Source organism: Ipomoea triloba, chromosome 9 (assembly GCF_003576645.1).
Source record: "Ipomoea triloba cultivar NCNSP0323 chromosome 9, ASM357664v1".
NCBI lineage: Eukaryota > Viridiplantae > Streptophyta > Magnoliopsida > Solanales > Convolvulaceae > Ipomoea > Ipomoea triloba.
The window spans coordinates 24,870,417-24,886,622 of NC_044924.1; the positions used below are offsets into that span (position 1 = coordinate 24,870,417).

The following is a 16,206-nucleotide window of genomic DNA, read 5'->3' on the forward strand; positions in this document are numbered from 1 at the left end:
GCGCATGTCAGTGTTCTGGAATGGTGACAAACTGCAGCAATTCTCACCCCAGAGGGGCATTCGTCAAGGTGACGCCATGTCGCCTGCTCTTTTTGTGCTGTGCCTTGAGAAGAAGCTCAGCCAAATGATCAGTCATAAGGTGGACGCGGGTGACTGGAAGGGTATCAAGCTGGATCAGTCTGGGCCCACCTTGTCTCACCTCTGTTTCGCGGACGACATGGTCTTGTTCACGAAAGCCTCCATTGAGCAGGTGGCTATTATCCGGGACTGTCTTGATAGGTTTTGTGAGGCTTTAGGCCAACGGTTTAGTTTTAACAAATCCTCTATCTTTTTCTCGAAGAATACTGATCCCCGATTAGGAGCGAGCATCGCGACCACGCTAAATATCGAGAGGACGGATGACTTGGGGAAGTATCTGGGAGTTCCGTCTTTACATGGACGGGTGACTTGCCGCACGTTCAACAGCCTATTAGAGAGAGTCAACAACAGGCTTGAAGGGTGGAAGACCAAACTGTTGTCCATAGCTGGAAGAGTCACTTTGGCTAAATCTGTTCTGAATGCCATTCCGTTTTACACTATGCAGACTACGGTCCTTCCTAAAGGAGTCTGTCAGGAGATAGAGAAGAAGACCCGCCGATTCATTTGGGGCAGTACAGAGCATGACACCAAGAAGCTAAGTTTAATCAACTGGGACATTGTTACCACGCCTAAGGTTGGTGGTGGACTTGGTATACGCAGGTTACAGGAGTTGAATAAGGCGTGCATTGCAAAGTTGGCTTGGCGTCTTAAACGCGAGAGAGGAAATTTGTGGGCGCAAACCTTGCTATGCAAGTATAAGCACCCGAATCTGAGTGGTTCCGGTAACTCGTCCAATGCCTGGAAAGGAATCGTCGGGGCCGATTCTTTTGTTGAGGAGGGTTTGTTCAAGATCGTTTGAAACGACCTGAACACCCGTTTCTGGATGGATAATTGGATCAACGCCCAGCCGCTCTATCACAGCATGAAAACTCCGGTGAGCCTCCCGTAGTTGTACGCGAGTGTTGCTGATTATTGGGAAGAGGGTAGGGGCTGGCGTTGGGAGCGCTTGAATCATTTGCTCCCCTCTGGAGTTCTACTCACCCTAGCCAGCTGCGTTCTGTTCGCGGATGTTGAGGAAGGCTATGATTTCGGCTGGCGTTGGAGTACTAGTGGTGATTTCACTATTCGGTCTGCTTATGACGTGATCACAGCGTCTGGTTGCAATTCCGGGCCCTTCGACTGGAGCTGGATCTGGACTCTTAAAGTGCCCATGCGCATTTGCATGTTTACTTGGCTAGTGAAGCACGGGCGGGTGCTAACTAACGTGGAACGCGAAAGGCGTGGGATCACGACTAACATTTTTTGTGTTTTCTGTGCAGGATTCCGGAGGACTGCAATCACCTGTTTCGTCATTGCAAGGAGGCTGCTCCCATTTGGGAGGTGGCACTTGGAAGGAGACTCAGGAATAGGTTGGAGCGGCTGGGCTGGAACGGTTGGCTCAATGTCAATCTGACGGGTGATCCTCGGATGGGGTTCGAGAGGAATTGGCCGGCGAGATTTGCGGTTCGCTTGTGGTGGATCTGGCGATGGCGGAATGACGCAGTTTTCAATGGCAGGACCATACCTCTCGAGCAGAAGTTTCGTTGGATTAAGCTCAAGGAATCTGAGATTGAACAAGCTTTTGATAACCAGGGCAAAAGCGGGAGCTGGACTGACACTACCGAAGCAGTGGAGGTGAAATGGGAGAAGCCGCTCTACGGCTGGATGAAGCTTAATACGGACGGGAGTTATGCTTTGAGCTCCGGGGCGGCATCCTGTGGCGGAGTGTTGCGAGATCACCATGGACGTTGGACCGGTGGCTACAGGCATAACATAGGGTGTTGTACGATTGAGGAAGCGGAAGCTTGGGGAATCATGCAAGGTTTGCATATGGCCATTCGTCGGGGAGTTCAGAACATTGTTGTCGAGAGCGACTCTAAGAACACAATTGGGCTCCTCAACGGAACCAACAGAGTGCACGGGCATTTAAACAACATCATTACTAGGTGCAAGGGGCTGGCTAAGCGGTTCAATATGCTCGAATTTCGTCATGTGTACCGAGAGCAGAACCGGGTAGCGAATACACTTGCTAAACAAGCACTCTCCCAACCTTTGGGCTTTTACATTCTTGAAGAAGCTCCGCATGAGCTGCAAGACATGGTACGGGAAGATCAAATGGGAGCCAAATTCAAACAACGGACCCCTGTTAGGGTCAACGACCAAACCACTTCTGTGTACCGAGAGCAAAACCGGGTAGCGGATACACTTGCTAAACAAGCACTCCCAACCTTTGGACTTTTACATTATTGAAGAAGCTCCGCATGAGCTGCAAGACAAGGTACGGGAAGATCAAATGGGAGCCAAATTCAAACGATGGACCCCTGTTAGGGTCAACGACCAAACCACTTCTTAGTGTTCTGGGTGTCCCCCTCTCTTTTCATCAATATATATATATATATATATATATATATATATATATATAATAAGTGTGAATGAAGGTAATCTGTTACAGCTTTGAGTATTACTGACTCTGTTACAACATAGTATCTGTTCAGACTACAAGGCTTTGAGTACTACTGACTCTGTTACAACTCCCATCATCCATGTGGGAGTGTAAATCAGGACACCGGGTGCCACTAGATCACAAGGTCTTTGGCTAAATATCTAAAATCTAAATATATTTAAAATTTTAATATAAAATATTAATATTGGACACCAGACATATATATATATATATATATATATATATATATATATATATATATATATATATATGAAACAAGAAGTGAAATGCAGACATCGTCCACGATTGACCTGCGCTTTGAAGTGTCAAGAAATTGGCCGATTTCTTCCTTGTTCGCACCAACGCATACCGATCCATCTGCCCGCTCTCTAGCCTATAGATTCCAATTTCCAATTGCAGAGTCTCGGTTGCCTATAAACCCTAAAACCTTAAATTCCGAACCCCTAATTTCCCTCACCTGCCCTATCAAACCCTTCTCATCCTTAAAGTGTTGTAAGCATACAGATTTAGTTTTATTTGTTCGCAGAAGATTGGAAATTGGAAGATGGATATTGAAGAAAGGCAAGCGGAGCATATAGACTACTTCGTGAAGCAAGCGTCAGCCCTCAACGGTTCCGCCTTAGCCACCGTCGTCGTGGAGGCCACTTCTCATCCCTCTCTTTTCGCTTTCTCCGAGATTCTCTCCGTTCCCAACGTTCTAGAGGTTTCCAACCCGACATATGACCAATTGTATTTTTTTTTTTTTAATTTTTAGATTACATACTATTCATCCATAACATATTATTTTAGTTTTGCAACTTGTGAAGCGCCTTGGCACAATTGTTGATAATTTAGTTGTGGTGATTTTAGTTTTTTTTTTTCATTTCTGATTCATAGTTGTTGATTTATGTATGCAGCTTGAAGGAACTGAGAATTCTATTTACCTCGACTTGCTTCGGATGTTTGCTCATGGAACATGGACTGAGTATAAAAGTTAGTGCTCTTTCTTTTGATTCTAGTTTAGCATCAGTTCATACCACTAATTTACTTGTTTTATGGTAGATTAACTTCTTGATTTATTGGGGAAGGGCAAAAGGCAACTGAGGGTTATATAATGTCAATAAAAAAAAAAGATTTCTGGATTTGTGTTGTTTCTGACTTGAATATACTTCTTTCAGCATGATTATTTTCCATCTTAAGTATACTTAAAATAATTCTTAATTCTATATTTTTTTTGAATACCTTCCTTGGAAGGGATCATATTTTCCTGAACAGCATGTTTAATGACAGGTAGGATACTGGCACTTTCAATTTGTTCACCTTAGGAAGTACTACATATTTGTTTGGCTTTATGGTACAATATACTTTTGTTATGTACGGTATACCTGTGATTTTTTGGTAGTGTATAAAACAATGATGAGATAGAAATGATCAAACCTTTTCCATACTCTATGGCCAAATAATTTCAATCATGAACTCATATGTATCTCTTGACTTCCCTGATAGTTCCAACTATTGTTAGGGAGGCCTTTCTTGTTTGGATGCCTGAAAAGGTTTTGATCAGAAGTTTAAAGGGTGTGTGTGTGTTTATATATATGTTTTTATGTATATAAGTATATAAGTGAAAAGCAAATGTCTTTGCACTTGAGTAACATGCTCAATATGCTTATTCTGTAACTTCTGTTTAATCTATGTTGTTGATTGTCATTGTTTTACTCCTTTAATCAATGCTTATATGGTTTCCCAGATATTGCTGGAAGGGTTCCTCAATTGGTACCTGATCAAGTGCTCAAGTTGAAGCAACTAACTGTGCTTACATTGGCTGAAACTACCAAGGTATATTCCTTACCTGTCTTGGTCCTTTAAGGGGACAACATATTCCTTAGGAACATTATCTCGTTGACACGAGTGCTTTTGTATTACCTGTCTTTCTTCTATTTTACGGATTATTTCTGTTCGTTGGTTATCATTCTTAAATGTTTTATACATACTGATGCTCATTTTACTATTTGGGAAGCATTGGGCTATGGTATAAACTTGTGGACGTCATTTGCATTGTTGTTTTAACAAACACTTGTTTGAATGTTCAAGAACATATTACCTTCTTTTGTAGGTGCTGCCATATGATTTACTTATGCATGAGTTGGATATCACAAATGTCCGTGAACTTGAGGATTTCCTCATCAATGAGTGTATGTATGTGGTGAGTACTGAACTTCCCCTTTCTCCAACATTCTGTTAATTCATTCTCTTCTTAGTGGAACAAGTTCAAAGATAACAAATTCTTGCTACACTTGTTTGTTGTACTCCTTTTTCATCCTTGACTTGGGTATACTTTTATGCTGGTGACTGGTGAATAAGGTTTTCAGTTTATTGACCATGACTATTCTGATGTGCTTTGATTTTCCATTGTTGTGGACTATGTGAACAGGGCATAGTTAGGGGAAAGCTGGACCAGTTGCGTAGATGCTTTGAGGTTGGTATAATTTCCATAACAAATTTATTATTACTTATCTATTTATTCTCTGATCTTAAATTTGACAACCACCACCTATTTTAGGTGCAATTTGCAGCAGGGAGGGATCTCAGGCCTGGTCAATTAGGGAGTATGATACATACACTAACTAATTGGTATGTAGTGCTTAGTTCTTTATGGTAGATTTGATTGTGGCTTCTCTATCTTTTCTGTGACCTTTAGACTTTTTAGAGATGAACTTGAACCCCTCGCCTCTTTCTTAATCAACTTTCATTTTGTTTAACCATAGGTTGACTACTTCAGACAATCTTCTCGTATCAATTCAAGAGAAGATCAAATGGGCAGATACAATGAGTGAGTTGGACAAGAAGCACAAGAAGGATATGGAAGAAAAGGTTGAAGACGTAAAGAAGTCCTTGTCCTTCAAGGTCAGTTAAACTAAGTATCTCTAGCAATTCATTATATGAATATTCCATTAGTTGCTAGTTTATCTAATTTCAGATACAATAGAAGTAATGAGTTCCAGTCATGCTAGACACCTGTGCAACATTCTTTTAGACATTGTGGACTTTCTCCCTCTAAAACGTATGCTTAACTAACCCGTGTCTGGAATTGTGCTGTGTGGATAAAGTTGAAACCCTACCTGTGTCAGACATTGCCGATTTAGTAGGGGTCAATAGGAGATGCCTTTTATGTTTAAGGAACATGTGAAAACTAGTTTTCTTTCTCCTAGTGAATTCTGGTTTATTTGCTTTTGTGTTCAACGTAGTACTCCTAGCTCCCTACATTGATGATATGAGACTTATTTTATATCCAAGTATTTGGATATGCTAGTCGATGTGTCTTACTTACATTGTGGCAGAAGTTACAAACAAGCAGGCGGACATCGACTACAGAGGGCACGAGGAGATGTACTCTGAACCTGGTGGAGTGATGGATTATGAAGAAGACCGAAGCCGGCCCAAGAGGTAACTAAAATGGGACTTCACTGACAATGTAGTTGCATGTACAATCAAATATCTACTGAAAATTTCAGCTGGCCTTACCAGCAGAATGTGAACTGTTATTGAATTGTTAACACAACAGGTCTATTTACGAACAAATTACTCAAATAATGCTAGCTCTTCTGTGTGTGTAATTCCCCGTCAGGGATGGGGCTGGGGATACTCCTCCCTGCCCCATCCCCAAATAATTATTATAATTAATATATGTATATGTGTGTGTGTGCGTGTGTATACACTTAGTATTTTAATTTTTGAAATTAGGACTTAGGTTTTTAATTTTTTTTTATTATTAAAAATTGAACTAATGTAACACTTTGACTAGTAGTTGACCGGGGACGGGAATGGGGAATATTTCCAATTCCCCGCAGGGGACAGGACGGGGAGTATGCTCCCCGCCCCCACCCTTCCCTTTTGCCATCCCTAGATGGGGAGGGGTATCCCTATCCCCATCCCTGACAGGGAATTACACACATTCCCTGACCACGTCTCCGTTCCCCGCAAATTTTCCCCATCCCTGTCCCCGACGGGGACGGGGCAAATTGCCATCCCTACTTCTAACTTCATATTGTTGAGTTTCCTTATATTCCCGATGCTGAACTTTTGTAAATCATGCAGAAGACGGCATCCTATTGGTTGAGGGATGAAGTCGAGGCGGATAGGTTTAGTCAGGCTACCACACCAGCCAGCCTTTTGTTCATTGGCCATACCAACAACGAGTGATTGCTTGCTGCTTTAGAGAATGGTGTTGCCTCTTTGGAATTGAGCTTACAAAATCAAATTTTAGACTTGAAGTATTGACAGTACAAGCTTTTGTATTTAAACCTCATTGACTTTTTTATTTTTTAAAGTTGGCCCAAGAAGATCAAGTACGGCGAAGCGGCTGAAGTTTATCATACCTATCAATGTGCTTTCGCTCACTCACCGCCATGATGGAATATGTTAGATCCATCACTTTGAATTACAGAGTACATTATATAGTTGCTAAAATTAGTTTGATGAATGTAGGAATGGTTTGATTTTTACTGCGAAAATTTCAGTTTCCCCAATGAATGGAATTTCTCGGATGCTTTTCAGCTCTGGCCTCATAGTCTAGATTTTGCAGATTGCAATTAACCTCTTCGGCAAATTAGACAATGGATCTTGGTTCACATTGTAATGCGGATTGCAAATAAATGTTCGTTTTTAGTTTATTGAATACCCATTTTTAATGTATTGGAAGTTAATTTCTTGGTGGTATATTTAAAAAATGAATTTTCAGTATACAAAAAATGAGCTTTCAAAAAAATAATTATGTACTAAAAGTGAACTTTCAGCATGTTAAAAATGAATTTTATGTCAATGGTCTATCCTGTAAGGTAAATTATGATTCATGGTATAATGATTGAATCTCTTCGAGACTCTCGAAGTAAAATAAAATATGTAAGTGGGAGTTTCTTTAAGCAAGATGGAAGATAAAAAATTAAATTTATTTTGAAATGGACACTAAAAAATGGGATTTTTAGAAGACGGACAATAAATTGGCAAGCTAAGGTACATATGGGAATGATAGGAACAACAATGGTATACAATACAAATAAGCCCGTACACCTATGTGTGTACTTGTTCGTTGTATCCAATGGCGGCAACTAAGGCTTTGTTCTTCACTCTACTTAGCTTAATAATATATATATATGCCGGCTATTTCCTCAAAATATTCACCAATCCTCTGTCTACATTTGGACCATTATATTCTGTTTCTTTCCATTTCCCTTTTGTTTTGATCCGTTGTTTTCTCCTATGCACATTTCACGTGCCTATATATACTTGTCATATTTTGTGCTTTGTTCTTGTAGTACCCTGTCCCCCTCAAGTAACATTGAATGGTTCATCATACAACTTGAGAGGACGATCATCATACGGGTAGAAATACTACTCGATAATGCATGCATTATAGGCTATGTCATATATTTCTTGTCTACATGTTTGATTATGATGGATACTTGGTGTGACTATGTTTGATCATTCTATTATACTAGCTTGCTTGCATTTTGGCACGCTCTATGAAAATCGGTTTAACAATTTCTAAGGGTAATAATGTTGCTAAACCATTTATATGAAGTTGCAGATTATCTAGAAGAAGTTTGAGGGTGAAGAATAAGTAGCCATGGCAGATGATGATAAGTCTATTGCCCTCACTGCTGTTATCAAGGAAGCTGTTGATCTGGTATGTATGTAGTGTATGTTTATTTATAATAGAGTCCTGTTTGGGAGAAATCCATATTTCACTCGATCCTCTTCCTATATATATATATGTGTGGAGGGTCACCCCAGCCAAGATGGCAAGAGATCCACACTTGTAACTACAAGGTCATGAGTTCAAATCCTTGCCTCCTTGGTTTGAACTGGTAAGCTATGGATAACCTAGGCTAATTTACCTTTTTGTAGTCCTTTGCTGACTAAGGTCACAAGGCGAGGTTTACCACACCCCAAAAGGGCTGAACAAACAAATATATGTGTGTGTCCATGATAAAGAATGGTCTTTTAAGGACCCAATGTTGCAATAGCTGAACTAGAATTTTGGGTTGTGCAGGAAAACATACCTCTAGAGGAAGTGTTTGATCATCTTAAATGTACAAGAGAAGGTTTGAGTGCAGATGCTGTTCAAGAGCGGGTGGCTATGTTTGGATACAATAAACTCGAAGAGAAAAAGGTTAGGAGATTCTTTAATAATTTGGACATTTCTTTATCTTTGTTAGGATACCACTTAACTATCTGGCTCTAATACCACTTGTTAGGATAAGCGTTTATCACTTATGCCAAAAACTATAGCTAATAACAAAGGCGTAACTTTATTTCCTTATACTGTCATACATTTTCGAGAAGTTGGGTGTTGGACTTGACCTTTACTGATCTCTACCCAACAATTTTTCTATGCCTTTAGTCTCTCTGTTTGTTTACTCATAGTATGCTGTTCTTCCACCCCCAGGAGAACAAAATACTCAAGTTTTTGGGGTTTATGTGGAACCCGCTTTCATGGGTGATGGAGGCAGCGGCTATAATGTCCATTGCATTGGCCAACGGAGGGGTAAGGATATATGTTTGGATGATCATTTTCTTACTAGTTTTATTAGTCCATTGATTCTTCTTTTGTTCCGAATTTGACAAAGTAATTCGAGAATATAATGCGTGCAGGGGAAGGGTCCAGATGTTTATGACTTTGCAGGGATCATAGCATTGCTTATTATCAACTCCACCATTAGTTTTATCGAGGAAAACAATGCTGGCAATGCTGCTGCTGCTCTTATGGCTCGTTTAGCTCCAAAAGCCAAGGTTTAATTTCTTCAATTCCTTGTGAAATCTCACTTATCAGCACCTTTCAAGTTTAATTCTTGATGGAATAGTTTTGAATCTCGACTTACTGTTTCCAGGTCTTGCGAGATGGAAAATGGAGTGAGGAAGATGCTTCGATGTTGGTTCCTGGTGACATCGTTAGTATCAAATTAGGAGACATTATTCCAGCCGATGCTCGCCTCCTGGAAGGCGATCCACTAAAGATTGATCAGGTAAATATAACTATTAAGATCAAACGCTTACCTGAAGAGGAGGAGGAGGAGCCTATGCATTAGATTAGTGTTGTGCGTTTAACGTTTCAACTCTTTTTGCAGTCTGCTCTCACCGGAGAATCCCTTCCTGTAACCAAGAATCCCGGTGATGGTGTTTACTCAGGTTCGACCTGTAAGCAAGGTGAAATCGAAGCAGTTGTTATTGCAACTGGAGTTCATACTTTCTTTGGAAAAGCAGCTCATCTTGTTGAAAACACAACACATGTTGGGCATTTCCAGCAGGTTTCTCTCTTAAACCTCAGAGAATTATTTGACAGAATTGTTGTTTAAGGATTCATTATGTTTCATGTGTTGTCTCTCAGGTTCTGACTTCCATAGGAAACTTCTGCATTTGCTCGATTGCCATCGGGATGGTTATAGAAATTATTGCAATATATGGGATTCAAGGAAGAGGCTATAGAACTGGGATCGATAACCTACTCGTTTTGCTCATTGGTGGCATTCCAATCGCCATGCCAACTGTTCTTTCTGTCACCATGGCTATAGGCTCTCACCGTTTGTCACAGCAGGTCAGTAGATTCAAAACCGCAATTCTTGCTTTTGATCACAAGCGAAGAAGGTTTAACTAAGCGCCCGGGGAGGCATCATTATGCAGGGTGCCATAACAAAGAGAATGACTGCCATCGAGGAGATGGCCGGGATGGATGTGCTGTGCAGTGATAAAACAGGCACTCTCACACTCAACAAGCTTAGTGTTGATAAGAACTTGATTGAGGTTAAGACCTTTGATTTTGTTTTTATTCTGTCAAAAATGTATATTTTTAGAGGAAAAGGAACATAAAGTTAAGGCTCACCGTTTCTGTTTTTTTTTTTTCAGGTTTTTCCCAAAAATGTCGACAAAGATACAGTGGTATTGTATGCTGCAATGGCGTCGAGGCTAGAAAATCAAGATGCCATCGATGCTGCTATCGTTTCAATGCTCTCAGATCCCAAGGAGGTATTTAAGAAACCAAATTTTCCCGTATTTCTGTGAGTTTTCGGGTTGAAGGTTAATTCATTTCGATTGATGATTGTTGTTTAAGGCTCGAGCTGGGATCACAGAAGTTCACTTCCTCCCATTCAATCCAACCGACAAAAGGACTGCTCTAACGTACACTGATAAAGCTGGGAAAATGCACCGAGTAAGCAAGGGGGCACCAGAGCAGGTAGTTGTGAGTCTAATTTAGGAACAACATTTCGTTTGGTGTCGCCATTGCCAACTTTGTTTTCGTGCTCTCAACAGATTCTTAATCTAGCTCATAATAAGAAAGAAATAGAGCGCAAGGTGCACTCTATCATTGACAAATTTGCAGAACGTGGGCTGCGTTCTCTTGGAGTTGCTTACCAGGTAGCTCAAATAGATGGACTAATTGTTGTTCTTGGATAAGTTGCCCCGGGTGTTATTTGTAAATATTTACGCTATTCTTCAACCTGTAGGCAGTACCCGAGGGCACGAAAGAGAGTCCAGGTGGCCCGTGGGAGTTCACTGGCCTTCTCCCGCTTTTTGATCCTCCTCGCCACGACAGCGCTGAAACCATCAGGCGTGCGCTTGATCTTGGTGTCAGTGTCAAGATGATCACAGGTGACCAACTGGCAATTGCTAAGGAAACGGGACGAAGGCTTGGAATGGGCACGAATATGTACCCTTCGTCTTCATTGCTCGGGCAAACAAAGGACGAGGCAGTTGCAACTCTGTCAGTGGATGAACTGATCGAGAAGGCTGATGGTTTTGCTGGTGTTTTCCCCGGTACGTTTTCTAAATTTTTTTCGGGAATTAGTGCAAGCAGCTTGATATGATATCATAATCCTAACTCCCCTATCTATCTGCAGAGCATAAGTATGAGATTGTGAAGAAGCTACAAGCTCGAAAACACATTTGTGGAATGACGGGCGATGGTGTGAACGACGCACCAGCCTTAAAGATTGCTGACATTGGCATCGCGGTCGCAGATTCTACTGATGCTGCTCGTAGCGCATCCGACATAGTCCTAACCGAGCCCGGTTTAAGTGTCATCATCAGCGCAGTCTTAACCAGCAGGGCGATCTTCCAAAGAATGAAAAACTACACGGTAACTAAAACACAAGACTGCAATTCTGGTAACCTCTGAATTTCGCAATCTCCTAAAATAACATTGTTGATTTCTGCAGATATATGCAGTGTCCATCACTATCCGTATTGTTGTAAGTAATGTGAGATTTTGGTAATATATATACCAGTCTCGTAAGGTTTATAACATAATATATATCAACTCTTTCGTGTATGCAGCTAGGATTCATGCTGCTGACTGTGTTTTGGAAATTTGATTTCCCCCCTTTTATGGTTCTTGTCATTGCAATCCTCAACGACGGTTAGTGATCATTTAGAAGCCGTGTCATGGATTCTATTGCGTGGCGCTGTTTGTTTAGCATATATAATATATAAACATAAATGTGCAGTCGAACTATCAGCTTAGTTGAAATGGAGGGCATGCTTCGATTTGGTATCTGAAGGACCGACTTGTTTGTTTTATAGGTACAATCATGACGATATCGAAAGATAGGGTGAAACCTTCTCCAGTGCCAGACAGTTGGAAGCTGAGCGAGATCTTCACCACTGGGATTGTTCTAGGTGCCTATATGGCTTTAATGACTGTCATATTCTTCTACCTTGCATATGAAACTAATTTTTTTGAGGTAATTGGCAATATAATGCTTCTCCTTTCATCTTTCTCTCTCTCTATATATATACTGCAATTTGTTTCTGCAGCTAGCATTTTGGGTATATATATATCTGTTAGGATCAAGTGCTTATTGCTACGCTAAAAGTTATAGCTCGTAGTAAAGTCGCAACTTTACTTTAATTATACTGCCATCACATTTTCTAGAGGAGGGTAATGGACTTGGCCCTTTATCAGTTGTTGAACTTAACCCGTAACCGGCCTTTGCCCCTACGGCCCTACCAACCAGTTGTTGAACTTGACCCGTTATAAGCTTTGGCCCAACATTATCTATCTTTAATTCCAGTTTTTTTTTTTTTTTTTTTTTTTTTTCGCAGAAAACTTTTCGTGTGAAGGATTTTAATAGCCACCATTTTGATATGGAAAATGATGAGGATGTAGCGAAGAGGCTTAAAGAACATTTGGCATCTGCTGTGTATCTTCAAGTCAGCACCATTAGCCAGGCCTTAATTTTTGTGACTCGCTCTAGGGGCTTCTCTTTCACAGAACGACCTGGCCTTCTCCTTGTTACAGCCTTCATCATTGCTCAGCTGGTATATATACTAAGACTTAAATGCCTATATATACTTGCACCATATATATATATATATATCAGATCAAATGCAAACCAACCTTAACTTGCGAACCTGCGAACTAATGAAGAATTATACTGCAACTATTACATGATTGCATTGCGACGGGTCCAAGACATGGAAGACCTTGCTATGCAATCTTATTCGGAGATATGAAAGATCTTGTTCAGAACGGTGCAATCATGTAGTAGTTGTTGTGCAATCCTTCGGTAGTTTTCGTTCGCAAATTAAGTCTTGTTCAGACCTGAACGTGACTCTTTATATATATACAAATTGTTAGGATCAGCTTACCATTCCGCCAAAAACTATAGCCAGACTTGACATTTACCGGCCTTCGCCCAACAATTCGCGACTATCACATTTTTCAGAGTCGGGGTGCTTTTACCCGCCTCCGTTCAACAATCTCCTAGCTATCAATTGATGGACTTAAACCTTTACCGTTCTATGCCCAACAATAAGTGATTGAACTCAAGTGAAGACAATAATATAATGATTGTGTATGTTTTGGGCGCAGATTGCAACTGTTATATCAGCAACTGCAGACTGGGGTTTTGCAGGGATCAGAAACATAGGATGGCGTTGGACTGGTGCGATCTGGTTGTACAACATTGTGACGTACATGCTTCTTGATCCAATCAAACTCGCTGTCCGATATGCACTCAGTGGGAGAGCCTGGGGGCTAGTAGTGAACAAAAGAGTGAGTAAAGCTAATTAAAAAGCGCAGCTATGATTATTTAGAACTCATCTGATGTGTAATTATATTTATTGCATTGTGCAGACTGCATTCTCGAGCGCAAAGGACTTTGGAAGAGAAGCTCGAGAGGCGGCGTGGGCTGCTGAACAGAGAACACTGCATGGGCTTGATGGGGGGGAGACCAAATTGTTTTCAGACCGCACCACCTTCAAGGAAATCAGCCTTATTGCAGAAGAAGCCAAAAAGCGTGCTGAGATTGCAAGGTTCCTTTTTCACCTCTTCTCATTGTTGCAAAACTAAGCCTAAGCAGAAGCCTAAGCTCTAGGCGCCTATAGATTGAAGAGATTTCAGCTCTAGGTGACTTTTAGTTGGTCGGCCAATTAGGCGTCCAATTCAGTCAAGTCGATTTCCAACTTAGCGTTAAACTCGATCAAGTCAGTGTCCAACTCGGCTTGATTGGGCAAGTGTGTGTGTGTGTGTTTTTTTTTTTTGTTTTTTGTTTTTATTTAAATTCTCTGAGAATAGTGAATCCCTAAAACCCAAAAAAAAATCAAAAAGAAGCCAAAACGTCTAATTGTCCAATCGTCGTAGTTGAAGTTGCCGTCACCACACTCCTCCTCAGCTTCCTTGTCCGCTCGCCGTCGCAATTGTTGCGTTGAGTCGATACGTTGAGCTGTTGAGTCGCTAGCTGCTCATCACCGTAGTCGCTACATTGAGTTGTTGAGTCGCCGAATCGTCGTTGCTAGCCTAGCTTGTTCCGGCCTCTTCCATATTACTCTAGTCAAGTACTCAACTAACAGTTTAACTACCATATTTAGTTAATAGTTCACAATCACTACCTTTTCTTTTACGTAGTAATAATTACTCAACTGCCTAGGCGCCCTGAGCGCCCAACTAGCATCTAACGTATTTTGCAACATTGCCTCTTCTTTCACTTCCATCTGTTGTTTGGTGAGTTGCAATTCTTGATTGTTTTAGTATCTGATGAGACAATTGAAATGTGAATAATGTGCAGGCTGAGAGAGATTCATACACTGAAAGGGAGGGTGGAGTCTTCGGCCAAGCTAAGGGGTTTCGACATTGATGCCATGAACAATCACTACACTCTTTGACTTAGTTCATTTCAACTTATTTTTTACTTTATCAATCTTTGTATGGTGTGAAGAAAGATGCTTTTGCAAGCGATTGAGGAATTGCCTCATCGAAATTGCAACGGATGACAAAGGACAAAATTTCTTAGTCTTCCCATGAGCAGTTTTTCAAGTGTTGCAAAAAATAAAATCTTTCCATAGATTCTTTTCATGCTTACTCATAAAATAAGTTAATCAAATATATTGAAAAGAGTAAAATTGGAAAAAAAGTTTTAAGTGTATAAGAGAGAAAACATAATGTATAAGTTAACACTACATCTAATTACATCTAGTGTCGCAAAAATCCCGCTTAGACACTGATTAATCAACGCCTAGGCGCTAGGTGCTAGTCGGCCGCCTAGCGTATCACCATAATCGGTGGTCTAGGCGGCCTCCTAGGCGCTGATCTCCTAGGCCTCCTAAGCGCTGACTGCCTAGGCCTCCTAGGCACCGACGACTAGGCCACCTTGACACCTACTAGGTCGCAGTCGGTCGATTAGCTGTTGTTCCGTTCTTTTTGAAATGAGTTATTTCACTCAAAACGACGTTGTTTTGAGTGAAATAACCCTAAAACATTAAAACTTTAGATGTTTTTTAGGTTAATATTTAATATTTTAGTATTAACTATTAAAGTATTAAATAGTTTATAATTATCAGTCTTAAAAAATTAAAAAATGTTAAACAATTTTTTTTAAAAAATAGAATAAAAAAATACATGGGCGCCAAGCCGCCGATTAATCTCTGCTTAGTCACCCTAGAGCGCCTAACGATTTTTTCAACCATGATTACACCAATACATTTTTATTCTCAATAGACCTTTACGAAATATTATTTAAAAAAAAAAGAGTGAGAGAGAAGAAGAAGAGAAAAGTCGTATGATAAAACACATATATCTCGCCAAGCACTTTGTGCTCAGATCACATGTAGTGACTCTCCTATATGGGAGATCATGAGATCGAGCCTTACTAGAGGGGGTAATTTTGACCAACCAATTTGGCAAAAAATATCTTCCCAAGTTTTTAGTTTAGAAGACATTTTTCGGATTCTTTATTTTCCATATCTCTTCCTCTCTTCTTATTTTAAGTTAGTTTCCAAATTATTATTATTATTATTAACACCAACACAACCATCAAACCACCACAACATCACCACCACCTCCACATCATAACACAACCACAACATCACCACCACCAACGCCACCATCACCACCACTACCACAACACTACTACCACCACCATCACTACCACCAACACGAACACGAACACCACTACAACCAGTGTTCCAACTTTTAAAAATTTAAAAATATATATACAAACTTTTAAAAATTAAAAAATAAAATAAAAATACACGGGCGCCTAGGTGCTGATTAATCCCTGCCTAGGCGCCTCCAAGCGCCCGAGTAGCGCCTAACGATTTTTTCAACCATGACCACAACCACCACCATCTCCACCACCACCGTACCATACCACCAC

At 40.6% G+C, this 16,206-nt stretch overlaps 2 protein-coding genes across 4 annotated transcripts; both read left to right on the forward strand.

The window, feature by feature from the left end:
- The first annotated feature begins 2,846 nt into the window (after positions 1-2,846).
- LOC116030700 (COP9 signalosome complex subunit 7-like) lies at positions 2,847-7,113 on the forward strand. 3 transcript variants are annotated; one of them, XM_031273014.1, is made up of 9 exons: positions 2,847-3,284; positions 3,478-3,553; positions 4,308-4,396; positions 4,674-4,763; positions 4,992-5,036; positions 5,121-5,191; positions 5,326-5,464; positions 5,899-6,004; positions 6,656-7,113. In XM_031273014.1, exons 1-8 carry the CDS (start codon positions 3,126-3,128, stop codon positions 5,968-5,970), a joined length of 741 nt encoding a protein of 246 aa, XP_031128874.1. In that variant the 5' UTR covers positions 2,847-3,125; the 3' UTR covers positions 5,971-6,004; positions 6,656-7,113. The 3 variants fall into 3 exon arrangements, with proteins under 3 accessions (XP_031128874.1, XP_031128875.1, XP_031128873.1); XM_031273015.1 differs by having other exon boundaries at positions 5,902-6,004; XM_031273013.1 differs by having other exon boundaries at positions 5,916-6,004.
- Positions 7,114-7,883: 770 nt separating this feature from the next.
- On the forward strand, positions 7,884-14,906 carry LOC116030275 (plasma membrane ATPase 1-like). Its single transcript, XM_031272474.1, has 21 exons — positions 7,884-7,939; positions 8,145-8,243; positions 8,610-8,729; positions 9,006-9,104; positions 9,212-9,349; positions 9,448-9,582; positions 9,685-9,864; positions 9,945-10,151; positions 10,238-10,357; positions 10,460-10,579; positions 10,665-10,787; positions 10,865-10,969; positions 11,059-11,368; positions 11,452-11,690; positions 11,770-11,802; positions 11,888-11,969; positions 12,134-12,294; positions 12,656-12,871; positions 13,425-13,607; positions 13,689-13,867; positions 14,620-14,906. The coding sequence occupies exons 2-21, from the start codon at positions 8,184-8,186 to the stop codon at positions 14,714-14,716; spliced, it is 2,907 nt and encodes a 968-aa protein (XP_031128334.1). The 5' UTR covers positions 7,884-7,939; positions 8,145-8,183; the 3' UTR covers positions 14,717-14,906.
- Positions 14,907-16,206: the final 1,300 nt, after the last annotated feature.

What these genes read in the sequence shown, in the direction of transcription:
- LOC116030275 (XM_031272474.1), top strand. Translation starts at nt 8,184, where the DNA reads ATGGCAGATGATGATAAGTCTATTGCCCTCACTGCTGTTATCAAGGAA. An exon ending in ATGTTGGGCATTTCCAGCAG is followed by an intron (nt 9,865 to 9,944) that starts GTTTCTCTCTTA and finishes GTTGTCTCTCAG; the next exon opens with GTTCTGACTTCCATAGGAAA. An exon ending in CTCTTGGAGTTGCTTACCAG is followed by an intron (nt 10,970 to 11,058) that starts GTAGCTCAAATA and finishes TTCAACCTGTAG; the next exon opens with GCAGTACCCGAGGGCACGAA.
- LOC116030700 (XM_031273013.1), top strand. Translation starts at nt 3,126, where the DNA reads ATGGATATTGAAGAAAGGCAAGCGGAGCATATAGACTACTTCGTGAAG. An exon ending in CATTGGCTGAAACTACCAAG is followed by an intron (nt 4,397 to 4,673) that starts GTATATTCCTTA and finishes CTTCTTTTGTAG; the next exon opens with GTGCTGCCATATGATTTACT. An exon ending in AGTTGCGTAGATGCTTTGAG is followed by an intron (nt 5,037 to 5,120) that starts GTTGGTATAATT and finishes CACCTATTTTAG; the next exon opens with GTGCAATTTGCAGCAGGGAG.